The sequence below is a fragment of the Phalangium opilio genome, unplaced genomic scaffold (assembly GCF_054372755.1).
Source record: "Phalangium opilio isolate 3A_F unplaced genomic scaffold, DU_Popi_V2 ptg000002l_1, whole genome shotgun sequence".
In the NCBI taxonomy this organism is placed as follows: Eukaryota; Metazoa; Arthropoda; class Arachnida; order Opiliones; family Phalangiidae; genus Phalangium; species Phalangium opilio.
In genome coordinates this window covers 8,398,747-8,420,765 of record NW_028324144.1, presented here as the reverse complement: position 1 = coordinate 8,420,765, position 22,019 = coordinate 8,398,747, and the positions used below count along the sequence as shown (strand labels likewise).

The window sequence follows — 22,019 nt, the reverse complement described above, 5'->3', positions numbered from 1 at the left end:
AAACAAAGAGCTTTTACTTCGTTTCTGACTGTTGAGTTTAGTTTAAAACTTACAACTCTCGTTTTCCGCGAAATGACAGAATAGACAATCGCAAGTCTATCAGTAACTCGTTACAATCTTCGAATGTTTCGCATTGAATACTTGCTGGATTAACACGGAATCGAAAATGACAATGAACCAAACTACATTTCTTGGAAATAACCGATATCTTAAATACAGGTTCAAATTACATTTTCAAATCGTAATGTTGTCGTTATTCGAAAAATTACTTTTTTAATATAGGTTCACAGAAGAGACTCCAATAAACGTGACGACAATTGAGGTGAGTTTATGACAACATTCATTTGGTGGCGTATCTCGTAGAATGAAATTTCATAAAACTTTAATATTTCTTGTCAGGAATCGTGGGAATTGAAACGCGTCGGGACAACTTACAGAATCGTAGAGGAATATCTAAAACGATCCTTGAACATAAAGTATTTTTATCTCTCCGAGTGACGTATGTCACGGAGAGGTTCTAATTTCGACATGTCTGCCTGTCTGTCCGTCTGTCTGTTGTTACACCCCAGGGGACCGCTTTCGCAGTTTGCAAATTGGAGCAAATGTGTTCTCAATTTCCGGACCACATTTACAGTTCCCGGAAATTAGGAAAATTGTATTCCACTAACACTGGCTATTACTCCATTGTCGGTCTGACACCACCATCACCTGGTCTTTTTGTCCATCCCACATGGATACCAATATTAGTCAAGTCTCTCCAGAATGTTTAATTCTTCTTTATCAAAACGATGTAACGCTCAATAAGGCGAACAACTAACGAAGAAAATGTTTAATATTAATTATATTTATTTTAGTATTTAAGATAATCTTGTTTCTCAAATCAAAATTGATACGAAAAGGGTTAAAAAGCAGTCTATGTGATTGCCTGTGCTTGTCCGTCCGATGTTACACTATTGAGCTAGCAGTTTGCCTTGTGTTTATGTGTAATCACGATGCCTTTAGTAGTTTTCAAGCTATAAAGCTCTGTTTCATTTTGGTATTCCAAGGATATTTTTTAATATTATTATTTGAATTGGCTGTTTATATATTACTTAAGCTATACCACAGCTTATATAGAACAATCCTTGCTTGAGTGGTTACAAGAAAACGCTAAGGCTTAGACTCTGTCCGTTAAAGGGTATTATCCGTAATAGGCCTATTGAACTAAAGGACTCAGTAAACTATTGAGGCCCGAGGTGAAATAAACTATGGGTTTTGATTATCGTTTCGGTAATGAAGAGATATTAACGGTTCAGAGTGAGCCGAAAGTTAAATACTCGTCTAAATAATAAGGTTCAGTGAAAGGGCTAATCGGGTTGTAGCTACGGAGTTTTCATTCTTGTTATGGTGCGCATTGACTTTCATTGCGTCTAACCACAAGTCAGTTTTTGTGATATTTTGAACGTTAACACTCATGATGGCAAACATCGTTGAGGTGAAACGAGACAATGGTGTTTATACTGTAAACCAGTTGTGAATGAAGCTGTGAGAATAAAGGGTTAACAGTTGAGGCGTAGACAATTGGGGTTTTTAAACAGATGAAGGTTATATTTCTCTCCCAAAGCTGTACACTTCATTAATTTTTTTTCCATTGACTGATTTCCATGTGTCCAAGACATACCTTAATTGGATGTACAATGTCGTCTGCTTTACTGTACATTCGCTATCCTTGGAATACTGCTTTAATAATTCGTAAATTTTTACTTCATGAAAAGAGAAATAATTCTATATCTAGGTGAATAAGTTTGTAGTAGTAGTCCAGTCCTACTCTTGACTCGGGAAGGTAATATTTTGGTTTTTCCAACTTGTTCATACCACTTTGCATTTGATTCAACTATTAATTGGGTCGAGCTAGAATGAATTGCGGTGTTAAGTCGCCATGTTGTAGTCCTCGCTCCTTCGATCTGATTGATGTGCGAATATTCGAGAATTTAAATTTTATTTGCTGTGTTCTTCTCAATTAAACTAAAAGTTTAACCATATATGACGAGAAGCACAACCAACACTGAAATAATTGACAAATAATGATTGAAGTGCACAATTTAGCTTCCCAAAAGTGTGGCTCTTTTTACACTTTCAAATGTTAACTATCTCAACATCAGCTAACTCACGTATATCTCATCGATTATTAATTTTGTCCATGATTTTTAAGAGTATGTTACGAAGACCATAAAGTTAGCTTTTTCGATCTTTCCAAAATATACACTGAACCTGATGCTTTCAACGTAAGTGAAACTGAAAGAGAAACCAGAATTCAATTACACAAACCAAGAATTTATTTACTATAAGAATGCCTAAGTCACTAGATTTTACGCTTCTACTCTTACGCCGGTGTTAGTGGACAAGTAAGCCCCACCTCTTTCATGTCCGTCATTGCTCTGCGCTTTCCTATTGGATCCCGTGGGGGTAGGTCATACAGACGCGATTGACGTATTCCGAATAGAGAAAAAAAACCTCGAACAAAGTAAACAGAAAATGGAGGCTGCCAGCGCGGTGCTAAAACGGTTAGGGAATGGTTTTAATTGCCATTAACAAGTTAGTTAAAGGTTTTGAACCTAACTTAATGGATTTTGAATACGTGTCTCTGCGTAAAAATCGTTCGTTGTATAATTGTTTCTAAATCGAATCAAGTGTACTATACTTATGATTTCGTGAGTTCCAAAAACCAAACCAAGGCTTAACGAAAAGGTGAAAAGAGATAGATGGTGGAAAACAGAGTAAGATAAAATATCAAGTTCCGCCTTGGTTTACAGCCTCCCCCCACCCATGAGGGGGGATTGTCGACTATCACGCGCGCACCGGACGCCTTTTTAGGCCTTCTTATAGTAAATTCCTTCTTGCACAAACTTAACAAAGTTTGAATGATCCATCTAAACTTTGGTTTTAGAAATCAAATTTGATTCTGTTTTCCGCACCACTCTCATATTTTGATGGCCGACAGGAACATTTTACTCCGTCTCCGGTGTTCGAAACGGCCAGGATGATTATCGTATCCGCCGCACCGAAGAGAGTTTTGTCCACTTCCTTGTCCTTCTTAAATATGGACACTCCAGTAAATTTCCCTCAATTACAATACATTGACAATAACCAATTCATTAAATTACATTCTTCGCTTAAATAGGTGGTGATTTTAATGGGGTTTAGCTTGGTTCTTCTGTCACTTTTGCTCGTCATTCACTCTATCGTAACCAACAAATACAAATCGGTGCCCAGCAAAAAAGTTTTCAAGAAACTAGCCCAAGAAACCCTGGGAAATGTCTGGGACAACGCCTCCCTGTTGTGCGCCGAGCGTAAGGGATTAACCGGTCGCTTACATTTGAAAATAATATTTTCCATATACGTCAGAACGTAGCGCGAGCCAGTTTCCACAATCCAATTAGCGGAGATTGCCTCCCATAACAAAAGATGGCTAGCGCTTTAATGAAACATAATTACGTTCCATAGCTATTCCCTCCATTTTGCCCCACGTTACTTGTCGTCTGCTCGCTGCGTCGTGGTTGATCGGAGTGACTTTCATTCTGTTTTTCCTGGGGTGTTTCTTGCGGACGGAGTTCACGACGGAAAGCTACAGTCGTATCGACACCCTCTCGGACTTGATCAAATCGGGAATTCCACCTATCATGTTCAAAGAATCTGGAACTTTCGAGTATCTGAAAATATTGGTAAATAGGCGTTTAAATGTTAAATAATTCTATTCTTCCGACGTCATTTGTGCGTATATGTAGGCAAGTCAGGACCCAATAATGCAGGAATGGCTAGGCTCACTCGATGAGGAGAAACTATTCGCTGATCCAGTGGAATATCTAGCTTTTGATGGATACTTTCCGATTCTTTCTGGAGAAAAAGCTCTGATCACGAGAGACACTTTTCTGATTTGGTTCTTGGGACAATTCTTGATATCTGACTACGAGAATAAAGAATACTTTCTGAGCAATGGAGGCCTATACTTTTCGCAACAAGAACTTGCCTTCGACTACTTACACGTCATGTTAAACGCCTCTTGGATTAAAAGCAGCCCCTTTGAGCACGAGTCCGTCCAACTGATGTCGGTATGAATTTTATTGTAAAATGATTAAGGTCGTTGATTAATGTTCTAATACAGCATGAAACCATTATTCGAGACGCAAGCGTTGAACTATCTGGATCTCGAGGTCCTTCACTTATACGGACAGGTCACTTGGAAGACACCGATGAAAAGCGCGGCTAATTTGGACCTGAGTAGCGTCAGCGCTCCCTTCTACTTACTTCTCTTGCTGCTGTCAGGAACAGTAGTCGTTGCCATCACCGAAGTTTTCTTTAAGCTAATTTCTTAAGCAATGAAAATTTAATAATTCAGGCCCGAAATCAAATTCCTACGATGTCAATAAGGTTTAAAACAATAATTTGCACTCTAATTTGAACCTAACTATTGTTCTAACCCAGCTTTAATGGTCTTACCTTATAAAAACTGACAAAAATTTATAGTCAGAGCTTTTGCTTCACTTGCAAAGTTGTTTATCGCTTGATGTCTTTATGGCAGTTTTGACTTTTAGACAAAAACTACAGTTGCAGTTTAACAGTTCAAACTTGAAAATTGCACATTCTCAATTTGAATTACGTGGAAACGATCGATTATCTTTACAAATCCAAAATGCAATAATTGATTTAATTCCGAGTTAAATAAAGAATTAATAATACCCCCTTTGACTTGTTGATTGATTAGTTTGACGCCTCTGTGAAAGTTTTGACTTGTACGGCAAAATATAAATTACCAGTCGAATACTGAAAATCGCAAATGTAGAATTTGAATTTATTATTAATTTCAGATGAAAATAAAAATTGCTTATTCAAATCTAAAATGAAATCGTTCATTTTAACAAGTCACGTAAATACAATTTGCGTATTTGCTTGATGTTGTTGGGGTTGGTAAGGCTTGTTAGTTTCGTAGGTCCAATATTCATGTTTTCAAACTCGCTAAGGTAATATTCGAGATGGACAACTACTGGGATACATTAAATTCTTACCACACCTAGCCAATAAGGTATTTTTGCCTACCAATGTCCACACACAAACCACAAACGTACGCCCTGACAGATCATAATCGAAAAAACCTCATGTCTTTCACACTCGTAGCTAATAACCTGTTGAAGGGTCAGGAAAGGTTTTCAACGACAAATATAATAAAAAAACCCAGAAATCCAGACTATATAAATAGTGCCCTTTATGAATGAGAATGAATCTTTAATTCTAGCTACTGCACCCGAATTCCCTGTCCCCCGCGTTAACCCAAAAACCGGAGTTTAGAGAAAATATTTATATTTGAAACGCTTTCAAAAAACCGGAATCCGATACATGTGTCCATCAAATTAATCTGTTTCTAACCTTGCTCGAACACACACACAAACATGACGAAAAGCTAGGTCTGGTTACATAACCACACCTAGTAAAAATGGGTCAATTATATGCACACGCCAAAGATATTCCGAGCTAAATTGGAAATTAAAAATCGGAGCCTCCGACATATCTAGACCCGTGTTTATCGCGAAGCGAGAATATTTTTTTACCTAATTTAGTTCGCCGTGTTTTCACACTTGGTGGCGCTTTTAGTATCGTAAAGTAAAAATAAGTTCAGCCTCGTGACCCCGTCGACTGCTAGAATATTAGGGCAAAGATGTAAAGGATAAAAAAGCTAAGGTTAAAAAAATTAAAGGTTGCAATGGAGTAAAAAAATTCCTCTTATGGTATAATAAAACTGTGAATTAGCAACTTCAAGAAGTTTTGTTTTACAAAACAAAAGAACAATGTTAAAATCTCTAAATTAATTTTGTTGTCCACACAATCTAACCAAAAGATTCAATAAAAAATAAATAGCCCCTAAAACAATTACGTTAATTTAAGGGTGAAGCCTTTCTCTTTCATAAAATTTTTATAATTGGCCCCTAAAATATCAACGACAATTTATGGAAGACCCCCTTCGCAACTGTAATAAAAGCGCCATCTGGTACACATATTGGGCGAAAATTTTTCCTCTATGAAACTGGATATTTCCCCACATAAAAATCGACACGCACGGGCCTAGATATCTCGTTAAAAATAGAATTTATTTTTGAAGTAAAATTCTAATTTCAGATATCAAATTTTCTCCTCAAAGTTCAAAAGTTAAATTTTAATGAAGGCTTGAAAGCATTAAGTTAATCCGAGCTCTAACTAAATCCATTATGTGAATAATGCTTAACTTACTTTGTTTGAAAAATCATCCAACCGTAATATCATTTAAAATGGCATGTAATATGAGCCTGCTTCTAATAGAATTTAGTCTTGGAAAGGGCAAATATTCCCATAGCAATGTAATTCTCTTCCATGTTCAATTCTACCCAATCTAGGTTTTATAAAACTTTCAGAAATATTGAACAGGTTTTCCAAGTTTAAGGCGTCATTTAATGCTAACAGAAGTGGATCATATTACAGCTCCCTATAAGTACTGGACCTAGGTTTCTTCCAAGCCATTCAAGCCCGCCATCTATAGCTCAGTTTTACAAGTATAGTTTGTCCATTAACCCGGATCTGGACTTACGTTAACCTACGGAAGTTCCTGTTGATGGTAATGGCTGTCAGACCGCCGTAAGTGTCTTGATTAGTGTTAAGCTTGTTATCGCGTTATAATTTTGATATAGAAGGGCTTATGTTTCTTTGCTAATTAGGAAAAACACCTAGGATCAATGTAACTAATTACAATTGTCGCATGCCCAAATGAAAGACACATCTGAACACGATTTATGTGATATTAAAAGCGGAGCCTCCGTTCAAATACATGATGCATGATATCAGGGGTGACGATTTCTACACCTCCCCCCCTTTAAGTCAAGCAGAAAGACCCAGAACATGACCTGTTAAAGATTCCAAGTAGAAAAATCGATGTATTCCTGCTTGCTATAACTCTCTTAAAAAGTTAGAGAATTGCCCCCACTGGCGTATAATTTATGACCATTCTCGATGTAAGTCTCGAATCGAAATATTTTTCTCGATGGGAATTAAACAATATTATTATTTTTCTTGTCAGGAATCCTGGAAGACTGAGAACATCGTGTCAGTTTTCATTGTAATGAACAATTATTTGAAACGATCCCTTAACATGAAGTATGTTTCGTAGTTGGCCTACTTGGAATTCGATTCGAGTAACTGAGTCAAACGAGGTCCAGTATACAAATATTCGAAAATTTTAAATGTATGAAACACGCGATTATTCATTTTTAAGAATTAAGAGAGCAATTTTGATTTCTACATTAAATTTTCAATTAGTCAATTCGTGTTTAGTATTGGGGTCAACCGCGTAACAAAAGAATGTACTATAACCATCGTAACTCAAAAATCGAATTAAATTTACAATTAATCTTTAAATTAACAACGAAATACCTTAAATTAACATTATAAATATATTACTAGCCCTTTAAACTTAAAGCTATCCCTTTAAAAAACTGAAAAGAAATTCTTTCGTACAATAGAAAAGGAACTAGCCCATATATGTTGACACAGAACTTTCTAGAACTATCCTATACCCCTATATCCACTGTGCAAAATGAAATACCTAGCAACTAAAATACTTTCCAAGAACCCAGAGAAATGTAACGCTGATTTAGACCCCAAGCAACAAGACCTTGAGTTAATATATCCTGGTACCTGACCCGAGAAACTTCTAGAACATTTTTTTTTACCCTTAAACTGACCAATCCGTATTTGGTCCCAAAACAAATAGTTTTGCCTATTCGCTGTTAACATGAATCCGCCCGGCTACGTCATAAATATGGTCCACTATTCGCCAAACTAATGTCAATCAACAAACGTCATTGTCCCAGAAATCCTTGCGATAAACTAGAAGTTATATATACGAAGTCCCTCCTGTCCCACCCTCAGTCGATACGTGAACTGTCTTAACAAGACCCTGTCGGCTCACCCTTAAGAAACCCTTAGAAGTCCGGAGTATTATTTTATATCGAAACTTTTATTTTATTCATTTTGATACCTTTATTTTTCATCAATTTGAATCCTTAATTTTTCGGAAGAGAATCGGAGATTTTATTTTATTAATTTTGATACCTTTATTTTTCGTCAATTTGAATCCCTAATTTTTCGTAAAAGAAACTCGGAGACATTTATTTTTAACCCCTAAATTGAAGAAGAGGAGCGCGAGTGCGCGAAATATTAAAAGAAAAAAAAAATAATAATTAACCTTTAAGTCGTGAGAAAAGAAAAAATTCATAATTATCTCTTAACTCGAGAAAGAAGAAAAAGAACCCTTAACCCTTAAGAAGAATATGGAAGAGGAGCAACTTGTCGTAAGAAATTAAAAACTTGAAACTATTTTGATAAACTGAACTGAATTGAAACTATGGTTAAAGAACTTAGATTATGGTTGACGGATTGATTCATTTTTTAAAATCTTAATTTTCTATTTTTGAACATTATTATTTTAGTGCATAACTGCACGATTTTAACCCAAACACTCCTAAAATTTAAATTCGAAACTTAAAGGAGACATTCCATAGAGGCAGAAGGGAATAAGAGAGAAGGGAGACATTAGAGCCTGCTTTGGTAACGAGAGTCCGACCAACCTCAAGAAAACCGCGAAAACTTTGCGCAAGTACACAGCTTTTAACCAATTTACTGCAAAAATAGTTCTTTAACTTCTCCGCGGTATCAGGCGGCCTATTTGTCTGTTAGATTTTCATTTTCCAAAGGCTTAGGGCTGTCGATGTTTCGTTCTTGTGTAATTATAACCTTAAGTATGTATTTTATTGAATTTAATTTTTATTTTTTAATGTTAATTCAGAATAGTTAGTTTTCATCTATTTATTACCTTCAAATTATCTGATTTTGGTATGTTCTCAATTCCCGTGTATCTAAATTAATTGCACAGCTTGATTTCGTTTACCAACATGAAATTCGGCCATTTTTATCTCCTTCAATGTAAAGTTGTAAACAAAACTACTTTTTATTCGTCAACCGAGACGTCACCTTCTTATGTGACGTCACCGCTAAGACAGAAGTTAGATAGCGAATCAGTGAAGGGTAGTTGATTTGAGGTTAGTAAAACCAGAAGTAATATACTTACTTCGATGTTTCTTATATTACTTCGAGGTTTCTTGTATTACTTTTGGTAAAACTGTTGTTACGAGTGTAAAGCATTATGGAGATATAAAGTGTGTCCCTTCTCTCTTATTCCCTTCTGATAGAGGTTATAAATTGCAAACCTCCCTTAGATATAATTTTGATTGTTTTTGTTTAATGTTTTTATTTTTACCCTTATAAAAGTGTGTGAAAATTTATGAAGAAGATTGAATATTATGTTGAATATTAAAAATTGGATTAGAATCTATTTTGACTCTCAATTGACACATACCATCCAACGCGGTCACTTCTGATTCAGAAATTTTGTGAGCCCTCGTTCCCGCCCGTACAAAAATTTTAAGCTGTAATTCATCTGCATACGCGCTTTTTTATCGCTACCACGCTGTAATAGGTATAAATTAAGGCTACATTTTCTGCAGCTCGAAAAACGCGAAAATTTCACAGAAATTCCAGAACTGCAAATTGTCTGCCGTTTCTACATTTTCTGTTTATTATCTGTTAATTGTCTGTACTGGCAGAAATATGCAGTGCGATTCTGCAAACGCGATGCAAAAGTAGAAATAACAGCTTCTAGTTTAAAACTGCAATTTGACTATATTTATTGACATGTTACAGGTTTGCAAAAGTGATGAAAAAGTAGAAATACCAGCTGCTAGTTTAAAACTGCAACTTGACCACATTTATAGACATATGTTACAGGAATGCAAATGTGATGGAAAAGTAGAAATCCAGATGCCAATTTAAAACTGTAATTTGACCACAGTTATAGACATGTTACAGTTCTGCAAAAGTGATGGAAAAGTAGAAATCCAGCTGCTAATTTAAAACTGCAATTTGACTAAATTTATTGACATGTTACAGGTCTGCAAAAGTGATGAAAAAGTAGAAATACCAGCTGCTAGTTTAAAACTGCAACTTGACCACATTTATAGACATGTTACAGGCCTGCAAATGTGATGGAAAAGTAGAAATCCAGATGCCATTTTAAAACTGTAATATGACCATATTTATAGACATGTTACAGGTCTGCAAAACTTATGGAAAAGTAGATATTCAGCTGCCAATTTAAAACTGTAATTTGACCATTTTTATAGACATGTTACAGGTGTGCAAAAGCGATAGAAAAGTAGAAATACCAGATGCTAGTTTAAAACTGTAATTTGACTACATGTATAGACATGTTACAAGTCTGAAAAAGTGATGGAAAAGTAGAAATCCAGCTGCCAATTTAAAACTGCAATTTGACCATATTTATAGAAATGTTACAAGTCTGAAAAAGTGATGGAAAAGTAGAAATCCAGCTGCCAATTTAAAACTGTAATTTGACCATAATTATTGACATGTTACAAGTCTGAAAAAGCGATGGAAAAGTAGAAATCCAGCTGCCAATTTAAAACTGCAATTTGACCATATTTATAGACATGTTACAAGTCCGAAAAAGTGATGGAAAAGTAGAAATCCAGCTGCCAATTTAAAACTGTAATTTGACCATATTTATAGACATGTTACAAGTCTGAAAAAGCGATGGAAAAGTAGAAATCCAGCTGCCAATTTAAAACTGTAATTTGACCATATTTATAGACATGTTACAGGTCTGCAAAAGTGATGGAAAAGTAGATATCCAGCTGCCAATTTAAAACTGCAATTTGACCACATTTATACACATGTTACAGGTCTGCAAAAGTTATGGGAAAGTTGAAATCTAGCTTCCAATTTAAAACTGTAACTATTCAACATTTATAGACATATTGCAGGTATTAAAAAGTAAAATTTCCTACTTTTGAATACCTGCAATATCTCTCTCAATGTGGTTAAATTACAGTTTTAAATTGGCAGCTGAATTTCTACTTTTCCATCACTTTTGCAGACCTGTAACATGTCTATAAAAATGGTCAATTTAGGTCAAATTAAAGTTTTAAATTGGCAGCTGTATTTCTACTGTTCCATCACTTTTGCAGACCTGTAACATGTCTTTAAATGTAGTCAAATTGCAGTTTTAAATTAGCAGCTAGATTTCTACTTTTCAATCACTCTTTCAGACCTGTAACATGCCTATAAATGTGGCCAAATTGCAGTTTTAAATTAGCAGCTGGATTTCTACTTTTCTATCACTTTTGCAGACCTGTAACATGTCTATAAAAAAGGTCCAATTACAGTTCTAAATTGGCAGGTGCATTTCTGCTTTTCCATCACTTTTTCAGATCTGTAACATGTCTATAAATGTGGTAGAATTGCAGTTTTAAATTAGCAGCTGGATTTCTACTTTTCCATCACTTTTGCAGACCTGTATCATATCTATAAAAACGGTCAAATTACAGTTTTAAACTAACAGCTGGTATTTCTACTTTTGCTTAGCGTTTGCAGAATTGCGCTGCATATTTCTGCCAGGCTAGACAGTTAACAGTTAACAAAAAGAAAATAAAGAAACGGCAGTCAATTTGCAGTTCTAGAATTGCTGTGAAATTTTCCCGTTTTTTGAGCTGCAGAAATGTAGCCTTAATGTATACCTATTACAGCGTGGTAGCGATAAAAAAGCGCGTATGCAGATGAATTACAGCTTAAAATTTTTGTACGGGAAGTCAACTTCGAGCGCACCCTAAATTTTTATCTGCTTCTGTTAGGCATTAATATTACTGCTTTTATTTTTCTAAAATTTGACTGAAGAATTGGTTAGGCCTAAAAAGGCATCTTAAAAAAGCTTTACTCATTCATCTTAATAAAATCTTTTGATCTAATACTGTCACGTCTCGATCCTAAAAATATTTAAACCACCATAAAAGATAGAAAATTGAAACATTTTTTGGTCATAAATGGGCCAGTATTGTATATACAGTTATCATAAGTTTATCAGATATGTTTCAATAAGTATGACACTGCCTATACTTCGTAATGCTAGAGACTTACTGAGAGCTAGTTCGAGAATGACGCGAGAATTGAATACACTCGGTTTTGCAGTCCAACTTCCTATTTAGCCTTATTAAGCCTTTGACAATGGCTCAACAGGCGTCGCTTTACGAGAATATGACGTTTCACCTACACCACTTCATGAAGTAACCAGTGACAAACTTATGGAACACATCTTACGAACTTATGCAGTTATGTTTAAGGTGTATCCAATACTAACAACATAAGGATTCCAAGCTTTCAAAGGTGTTGGCAGTCAAGTTCTATAGATTCAAAAACTAATAAAATAAGAGTTACATCTATTTGAGGTAAAAAGTCGTAGAAAAACAATTTTTCATCCAAAAAAAGTAAATAAAGTTAATTTCAGTTTATTTTAGTGATTTTATTCCAGTTTTTGAGACCAGACCTAGCTTTCTGTGTGTGTGCATGTGTGTGTTTGTGGCCCCGGGTACACGAAAAACAAGCGTGGATAGAAACCGATTAAGACAAGATCTACTATCACCATGGCGCTCGAAATGTGAAGGAAATTGCGAACCAAAGTACTTTAGCGCTATCATATAAATTTACAGCAGTTTTCCTGGTTGCGGATAGACGTAAAACAAGCCTGTCGGGACCCTTCCCTTCAGTTGTAATCGGTTTTTAGCTATAAGTTTGAAAGAATTTTTCGATTACGTTCTGTGAGTGTGTATGTTGTGGATGTTAGATAGACGAAAAGACCTTCTTATCTAGATGTGGTGAGAACTTAATGTACATGTACCTAAACAGTTGGATCATCTCAGATATTACTTTAGCAAGTCAGAAAAGCGTGTATTCAGATGAATTACAGCTTAATATTTTTGTAAGAGATGAGTACAAGTTGGGAATCCAAAATAAACCTCTCCAAGTCGAGACGCAATTTAGAGGCTATTTTTAAATATTTAAATAAATATAAATGATATTTATTAATTTAATCGTCATTAATTTACCTTAATTCTAGTTAAATCGTTTTAAGAAACTTTATTCCTAAAATCATTTTAAACATAGCTATTGTTGACGTTTGAACTCAAGCGTAAGCCTCTTTAATTTTTTTTGGAAATTTAGGGTATATAAGGCTACTGATTCACAATAATTGATAGGAAAACCCGCAATGACTCTGCAAAGCATATGAAACGCGCCTGAAATGATCCTGCAAAGAATCTGAAATGCACCTGCAAATATCCTACAAAGTATCTGAAACGCACCTGCAATGACCCTACAAAAAATCTGAAATCCACCTGCAATGATCCTGCGATGTATCTGAAATGCACCTGCAATGATCCTGCGAAGTATCTGAAACGCGTCTGCAATTATTCCACAAAGTATCTATATCGCGCCTGCAATGATCCTACAAAGAATCTGAAACGCGGCTGCAATGACCCTGCAAAGTATCTGAAACGCACCTGCAATTATCCTACAGAGTATCTGAAATGCTCCTTCGAAGTATCTGAAACGCGGCTGCAATGATCCTACAAAGTATCTGAAACGCACCTGCAATTATCCTACAAAGTATATGAAAAGAGCCTTCAATTAATCTAAAAAGTATCTGAAACGCGCCTGCAATTATCCTACAAAGTATCCGAAATACGCCTGCAATGATCCTAAAAAGTATCTGAAACGCGCCTGCAATGATCCAAAAAAGTATATGAAAAGCGCCTGCAATATTCCTACAAAATATATGAGAAGCGCCTGCAATTATCCTACAAAGTATATGAAAAGCGCCTGCAATTATCCTACGAAGTATCTGAAATGCTCCTGCAATTATCCTAAAAATTTCTGAAAAGTACCTGCAATTATCCTACAAAGTATCTGAAACGCGCCTGTAATTATCCTACGAAGTATCTGAAGTGCGGCTGCAATGAACCTAAAAATTATCTGAAAAGCACCTGCCATTATCCTTAAAAAGTATCTGAAACGCGCCTGCAATTTTCCTACAAAGTATATGAAACGCTCCTGAAATTATCCTGAAAAGTGTCTGAAATGCGCCTGCAATTATCCTACAAAGTATCTGAAACGCGCCTGTAATTATCCTACAAAGTACATGAAAAGCAACTGCAATTATCCTACAAAGTATATGAAAAGAGCCTGCAATTATCCTAAAAAGTATCTGAAACGCGCGTGCAATTATCCTAAAAAGCATCTGAAAAGCACCTGCAATTATCGTACAAATTAAAGTATCTGAAACGCGCCTGTAATGGTCCGTAAAAGTATCTGAAACGCGCCAGTAATGATCCTGAAAAGTATCTGAAACGCGCCTGCTATTTTCCTACGAAGTATATGAAAAGCGGCCGCATTTATCCTGCAAAGTATCTGACATGCGCCTGAAACTATCCTAAAAATTATCTGACATGCGCCTGCAACTATCCTAAAAATTATCTGAAACGCGGCTGCAATGATCCTGCAAATCATCTGAAACGCGGCTGCAATTATCCTACAAAGTATCTGAAACGCGGCTGCAATTATCCTGAAAAGTATCTGACAAGCACCTGCAATTATCCTACAAAGTATCTGAAACGCGCCTGTAATTATCCTACAAAGTATATGAAAAGAGCCTGCAATTATCCTACAAAGTATATGAAAAGAGCCTGTAATTATCCTAAAAAGTAACTGAAACGCGCCTACAATTATCCTAAAAATTATCTGAAAAGCACCTGCCATTATCCTAAAAGGTATCTGAAAAGCACCTGTAATTATCGTATCTGAAACGCGCCTGTAATGGTCCTTAAAAGTATCTGAAACGCGCCTGTAATGGTCCTTAAACGTATCTGAAACGCGCCTGTAATGGTCCTTAAAAGTATCTGAAACGCGCCAGTAATGATCCTGAAAAGTATCTGAAACGCGCCTGCAATTTTCCTACGAAGTATATGAAAAGCGGCCGCATTTATCCTGCAAAGTATCTGACATGCGCCTGAAACTATCCTAAAAATTATCTGACATGCGCCTGCAACTATCCTAAAAATTATCTGAAACGCGGCTGCAATGATCCTGCAAATCATCTGAAACGCGGCTGCAATTATCCTACAAAGTATCTGAAACGCGCCTGCAATGATCCAAAAAGTATCTAAAACGCGCCTGCAATTTTCCTACAAAGTATATGAAACGCGCCGGCAATGATCCTGAAAAGTATACGAAACGCGCCTGTAATGGTCCTGAAAATTATATGAAACGCTCCTGCAATTTTCCTACAAAGTATCTGAAACGCGCCTGTAATGATCCTGAAAAGTATCTGAAACGCGTCTGTGATGATCCTGAAAAGTATCTGAAACGCGCCTGTGATGATCCTGCAAAGTATCTGAAACGCACCTGCAACTATCCTACAGAGTATCTGAAATGCTCCTTCGAAGTATCTGAAACGCGGCTGCAATGATCCTACAAAGTATCTGAAACGCACCTGCAATTATCCTACAAAGTATATGAAAAGAGCCTTCAATTAATCTAAAAAGTATCTGAAACGCGCCTGCAATTATCCTACAAAGTATCCGAAATACGCCTGCAATGATCCTAAAAAGTATCTGAAACGCGCCTGCAATGATCCAAAAAAGTATATGAAAAGCGCCTGCAATATTCCTACAAAATATATGAGAAGCGCCTGCAATTATCCTACAAAGTATATGAAAAGCGCCTGCAATTATCCTACGAAGTATCTGAAATGCTCCTGCAATTATCCTAAAAATTTCTGAAAAGTACCTGCAATTATCCTACAAAGTATCTGAAACGCGCCTGTAATTATCCTACGAAGTATCTGAAGTGCGGCTGCAATGAACCTAAAAATTATCTGAAAAGCACCTGCCATTATCCTTAAAAAGTATCTGAAACGCGCCTGCAATTTTCCTACAAAGTATATGAAACGCTCCTGAAATTATCCTGAAAAGTGTCTGAAATGCGCCTGCAATTATCCTACAAAGTATCTGAAACGCGCCTGTAATTATCCTACAAAGTACATGAAAAGCAACTGCAATTATCCTACAAAGTATATGAAAAGAGCCTGCAATTATCCTAAAAAGTATCTGAAACGCGCGTGCAATTATCCTAAAAAGCATCTGAAAAGCACCTGCAATTATCGTACAAATTAAAGTATCTGAAACGCGCCTGTAATGGTCCGTAAAAGTATCTGAAACGCGCCAGTAATGATCCTGAAAAGTATCTGAAACGCGCCTGCTATTTTCCTACGAAGTATATGAAAAGCGGCCGCATTTATCCTGCAAAGTATCTGACATGCGCCTGAAACTATCCTAAAAATTATCTGACATGCGCCTGCAACTATCCTAAAAATTATCTGAAACGCGGCTGCAATGATCCTGCAAATCATCTGAAACGCGGCTGCAATTATCCTACAAAGTATCTGAAACGCGGCTGCAATTATCCTGAAAAGTATCTGACAAGCACCTGCAATTATCCTACAAAGTATCTGAAACGCGCCTGTAATTATCCTACAAAGTATATGAAAAGAGCCTGCAATTATCCTACAAAGTATATGAAAAGAGCCTGTAATTATCCTAAAAAGTAACTGAAACGCGCCTACAATTATCCTAAAAATTATCTGAAAAGCACCTGCCATTATCCTAAAAGGTATCTGAAAAGCACCTGTAATTATCGTATCTGAAACGCGCCTGTAATGGTCCTTAAAAGTATCTGAAACGCGCCTGTAATGGTCCTTAAACGTATCTGAAACGCGCCTGTAATGGTCCTTAAAAGTATCTGAAACGCGCCAGTAATGATCCTGAAAAGTATCTGAAACGCGCCTGCAATTTTCCTACGAAGTATATGAAAAGCGGCCGCATTTATCCTGCAAAGTATCTGACATGCGCCTGAAACTATCCTAAAAATTATCTGACATGCGCCTGCAACTATCCTAAAAATTATCTGAAACGCGGCTGCAATGATCCTGCAAATCATCTGAAACGCGGCTGCAATTATCCTACAAAGTATCTGAAACGCGCCTGCAATGATCCAAAAAGTATCTAAAACGCGCCTGCAATTTTCCTACAAAGTATATGAAACGCGCCGGCAATGATCCTGAAAAGTATACGAAACGCGCCTGTAATGGTCCTGAAAATTATATGAAACGCTCCTGCAATTTTCCTACAAAGTATCTGAAACGCGCCTGTAATGATCCTGAAAAGTATCTGAAACGCGTCTGTGATGATCCTGAAAAGTATCTGAAACGCGCCTGTGATGATCCTGAAAAGTATCTGAAACGCGTCTGCAATTATCGTAAAAAGTGTCCGAAACACGCCTGCAATTATCCTACAAACTTAGCAATTTCTGACTGTAACATGCATACAATATATTTGTAAGGTACAGTACTTGTAATGAGCCTACAAACATCCTGATTTCTTACGGGAGTTACTATTTCCCCTCTGTTTTCTAGGGTAACTATTTTATGACTCTAGAGTTGCTAAATTTTGTATACTGTTGTACTGAGTTTTCCAACGGAAGATATTTTTTCTGCAAAACGTCTAAAATGTTCTGCATTGCTCTCTGGAATCATCTTAATTTTGTCTGAAATTGAACATTTTTCAGGTTTATTCCAGTATTTTTCCAGAATATTCCAGTTTATTTGCAATATATTGCAGATTCTAAAAAATCTAATTAACAGCAAAAATGCAGCCGTGAATTTTTGTACGGGCGTTAAAAGGCCTTAACTCTCCACAACTGACTGCATTCTAACATCTTGTCTAGCGTTAGCGAGGTTGAATCATAAGTGAAAAGAGGTAGGTGTTTGTCTTGCATCTTCACCCCTCTAGTAAGACGTCGAAAACCCAACCCCACCCCCATAAACAACAAATGAAGAAAGGTGATTAAAAGGCTTATAGCACTGCCAATAGATTATAATACCGTTTCCCAAAGTGGGGCGAGTGCGAGCAAAAAATGAATGGATTTTGAACCAGAGTAAGTGTGCTATTTCCCAGACTAGCGCCAAGTAGTTACAAAAAGTGCCATGTGTCAGAAACTCCCACGTATTTCTAAAATGAAAAGTAATGGTAGAATCCAACTTTAGAAGGGATACATATTCAGATTAAAACCAGTTATTTTCGATGTTCAACTCTACTCCTTCTGAACGTACGATTAATTACAACTATTATCCACAACACTAAAAACAATAATGATCAGTCTGGCAGGCTGTCACATGAAAATCAAAGTAATTACGTGACACGCGTAGACTTCTATATCGAGCCAAGCTTGATTTCCGCAATATTTCTGTCGCCATTTTATTTTATATCCCAGATGCAGTTTAATGTTGGAGAGAGAGTGGTTAACATGGTGTTAATGACCAAAAGTCTGATAACACTTCATACAAGTCTTATCAGACTTTTGTAATGACTCATTACCCTAAGTTGACTTGGAAATATACCTGATTAAAACTTCCAAAGGCGAGTACAGTTGAGTTCTTTTTATATTTACGTGCAATTAATCGGCGACTATCAAACCAAGAGCGTCGATAGACAAATCCTAGATTATTATTATTATTATTATTATTATTATTAAATTACAGACTAGCTTAAAAACTGTCATCGACATAGATGTTCTCTTGAAAATCTTTCTTATTGTTCCTATTATGCACTGGAAAATGTCAGTTTTTTCCCTTTACGTAATTGTGAATAAGCACTTAACCTATACAGTGTAAATCAAAACTTTATTAAGAGCCAACAAAAATTTGTTTTCCTGCTTTAGTTTATATTATCTTGTTAGAAAGCAAGCACAATTAACCGTTTCAGTTTTTCCGCTTTTTCTGAACTAACGAAAATCTTTCATCAATTCTCAACAGCCTTTGAGGGTTTCGAATTTGGACTTCAAAATGGCAATGAGTCAATTTGAATTTATGGGAAATGATCGATATTTTAAATACAAGTACGAAGAATTTGTGTTTTCAAATTTGTAATGTTATCGTCGATTTAAAAATTTATCAATTATTATAGGTACGCCCAAGAGATTTCCGTAAACGTGACGACAATGGAGGTGATTTTATCAACATTCACTCGGAAATCTGTAATTCTTTTACCTTGTTAAACTTAAATACTTTTTTTTTGTCAGGAAACGTGGGAGTTTAAGAAAATGGCGTCGTTTTACAAAGCCATGGCGGATTATTTCAAACGATTCCTCAACATGAAGTATTTTTCATACTACTTTGAATTAGTGTCAAGTAATTGGGCCAAACGAGTATGAATTATAAATTGCACGAATATTCCAGAATTTGACAATTATTCGTATGTTTGTAGTCGAATAATTTTAAACAGATGAAACTGGCGATTATTCAAAATTTTTAACGATTAAAAGAGATTTTTTTGTTTATTCTTTAAATATTCAATTTATCAAAACGATTTAGTATAAAAATCGTCAATTTCAATAATCATAAAAACCCCTATCCGCGCAACAAACAACAACAGACAGACAGACACACACAGACAGACCTGTTGAAATTAGAACCTCTCCGTGACATACGTTACTCGGAGAGGTAACAAAGCGCTTTTAGTTCATAATAAAGTTTCCATAAAAGTTCCGCTCTTCGTGTAATCAGGGATATTAGATGTCTAATATCCCAGGTATAATTTGTAATGTGAACTAAGTTTTTTCACTTATGTTAATAACATAATGTAATTTAAGATTATCTACGACTTTAGGTTAATTTACGAAGGAAATAAAGTGAGCTATTTTAACTCTTCTAAACTATTTACTTCACCTGAATTTTTCAACGTAAGTGAAAGAGAAATCAGGGAGTATAGGGGGAGTAATAATGTTAATAGGCGGATTGGTTCGCTTCGTGGCTAAACTTGTCTCTCTCCGGCTCTGGCTCAGTCACTCACCGCGGTGTTCGCGCGCATGCGTCAAATTTAAAAATTCGCTCTGAACTGTAAGTGGGAGCTGACCGTAGTGTAGTAACCGTCACCACTGGCGCGTTTGCGTTTGTGTTAGCTAGAATCGAGGGAGAGAGAGGTAAAAATTTATACCCTCCCTTTTTTCCCCTTTCCATTTATATTACTGCTTCTTTAACATTATACTAACACTCCCTCTAAAGTCTCTCCTCCCTGGAGAAATAAGATCAAACTTAAGGCTACGGATGTAAAATATTTTAATAACTTTTATTCTTGTTTTAGAATGCAAATATTATCATGATAGCCAAGTTACGCTCATTTTTCGATGGCCAACAACAATATTTCAGTCCATCTGCGGTGTTCGACACGGCCAGAACTATCATCGTGTCCGCCGCCCCGAAGAAATTTACGTCCACTTCCTTGTCCTTCTTAAATATGGACACTCCAGTAAACTTTTTAATTGCAATTAATTCAATATCCAGTTCATTAAATTACATTCTTTGTTGAATTAGGTGGTGATTTTAATTGTTTCAACCTTGATCCTTCTGTCACTTTTGATCGTCTTTCACTCTATCGTTACGAACAAATACAAATCTTTGCCCACCAAGAAGGTTGTAAAGAAAATGGCACAAGAATCCCTGGAAAATGTTTGGGAGAACGCGTCGCTTTTGTGCGCCGAACGTAAGTGATTATTAGTAGTGATTGTGTTCCCAGGGTGGGAAATAAGGCGGTGGCACAGGGCAAATGAAAAGTTTCAAAATTGCATGGTCCAGTTTAAAAATTAAATCGCGGGGGGGGGGGGTCAGTGGTCCACGGGACCACTAAGAGAATTCAGGGTTAACTAGAGTTCAGACATTAACTCAAATATTTTAACTATCCACATCTTTAGTTTAGCAGACGATGTGCCCTGGTCAATGCTCAAGGACCAGTTTATTTATTGCAGACCAGGGGGGTCACTGGACTAGTGTCCAGTTTAAAAAATCCTTATTTCCCACTCTGATCGACATATGGCTTTCGCTCTAATCTAATTATGTGCCGTAGCTATTCCTTCTGTTTTGCCTAACATTACTTGTCGTCTGCTCGCATCGTCGTGGTTGATTGGAGTGACTTTCATTCTGTTTTTCTTGGGTTGTTTCTTGCGGACGGAGTTCACGACGGAAAGCTACAATTACGTCGACACCCTCTCGGACTTGATCAAATCGGGAATTCTACCTATCATGTTCGAAGATAGCGGAACCCTCGGCTTTCTGAAATATTTGGTAAAATACTCGTTGTCGTGTTACGTCCTCCATTCTTTTGATGTCATTGGTTCGGATCTATAGGCAACACAGGATCCAGATGTTAAAGAATGGCTAGACGCACTTGATCAGAAAAAACTCTTCGGTTCTCGAATGGATTATACGAAGCTTGATGCATATATTCCGATTATTTCTGGGGAAAAGTCTCTTATCGCAGTGGATCCCTATCTGACTTGGTTATTGGGAGAATTCCTATCTTCTGAACCCGAGAGTAAAATGTTCTTGTCAGAAAAGGGTGGTCTTTACTTCTCGCAGCGTGACATTGGCTTCGACTACCTACACTTCATTTTCAACACCTCTTGGTTGAGAAGCTCGCCACAACTACACGAGAAACTCCAACTAGGGTCGGTACGAATCTGTTTTAGAAAACCAGCTAAAGCACTTGACCAATGTTTTTATTATAGCCTGGAACCAATTTTTGAAACGAAATTTATGAAGTATCTGTATTTTGAAAAGTATTACTTAATTGAACAAGTCAAGTGGAGGAGATCGTTGAAAAGTACGGCTGATTTGGACCTGAGTAGCGTCAGCGTTCCTTTCTACTTCCTTCTCGTGTTGTTGTCAGGAACAATATTCGCTGTCATGACCGAAATATTCTTCAACCAATTTACTTAACAGCTGATAATTCATTACACGTCACGAGATAAAATTGAATTTTGTGAAAAATCAAAAACACTTTCCGCATTGATATGTAAAACGCGTAGTAAGTCAGTTTAAAGCTACTCGAATTTGTACTTGTAATGTTATTGTGATTAAAAATTTGCACCTGAGTGTGAAATTAATTAGCAATCGTACCCAAACTAAGTTTGGTTTTCGTATCTCCCTGGCTCTATTTTATCGACAA

The 22,019-nt window shown here is 36.4% G+C and overlaps 2 protein-coding genes across 2 annotated transcripts; both read left to right on the top strand.

Moving 5' to 3' along the window:
- The first annotated feature begins 166 nt into the window (after positions 1-166).
- Positions 167-4,380, top strand: LOC149718632 (uncharacterized). The gene is made up of 10 exons (XM_089860954.1): positions 167-219; positions 283-322; positions 400-476; positions 2,192-2,264; positions 2,927-3,091; positions 3,161-3,177; positions 3,253-3,329; positions 3,484-3,701; positions 3,765-4,084; positions 4,142-4,380. Exons 1-10 carry the CDS (start codon positions 167-169, stop codon positions 4,350-4,352), a joined length of 1,251 nt encoding a protein of 416 aa, XP_089717080.1. The 3' UTR covers positions 4,353-4,380.
- Positions 4,381-20,917: 16,537 nt separating this feature from the next.
- On the top strand, positions 20,918-21,790 carry LOC149718631 (uncharacterized). The gene is made up of 3 exons (XM_089851047.1): positions 20,918-21,136; positions 21,200-21,519; positions 21,580-21,790. Exons 1-3 carry the CDS (start codon positions 21,095-21,097, stop codon positions 21,788-21,790), a joined length of 573 nt encoding a protein of 190 aa, XP_089707173.1. The 5' UTR covers positions 20,918-21,094.
- The last annotated feature ends 229 nt before the right edge of the window (positions 21,791-22,019 follow it).

Bases quoted from the DNA above. Each gene is read 5' to 3' on its own strand.
- LOC149718632 (XM_089860954.1), top strand. From the start codon at position 167: ATGACAATGAACCAAACTACATTTCTTGGAAATAACCGATATCTTAAA. The intron at 323-399 runs GTGAGTTTATGA...ATTTCTTGTCAG, and splicing joins TAAACGTGACGACAATTGAG to GAATCGTGGGAATTGAAACG. The intron at 3,702-3,764 runs GTAAATAGGCGT...GCGTATATGTAG, and splicing joins TCGAGTATCTGAAAATATTG to GCAAGTCAGGACCCAATAAT.
- LOC149718631 (XM_089851047.1), top strand. From the start codon at position 21,095: ATGTTCGAAGATAGCGGAACCCTCGGCTTTCTGAAATATTTG. The intron at 21,137-21,199 runs GTAAAATACTCG...TCGGATCTATAG, and splicing joins TCGGCTTTCTGAAATATTTG to GCAACACAGGATCCAGATGT. The intron at 21,520-21,579 runs GTCGGTACGAAT...TTTTTATTATAG, and splicing joins CACGAGAAACTCCAACTAGG to CCTGGAACCAATTTTTGAAA.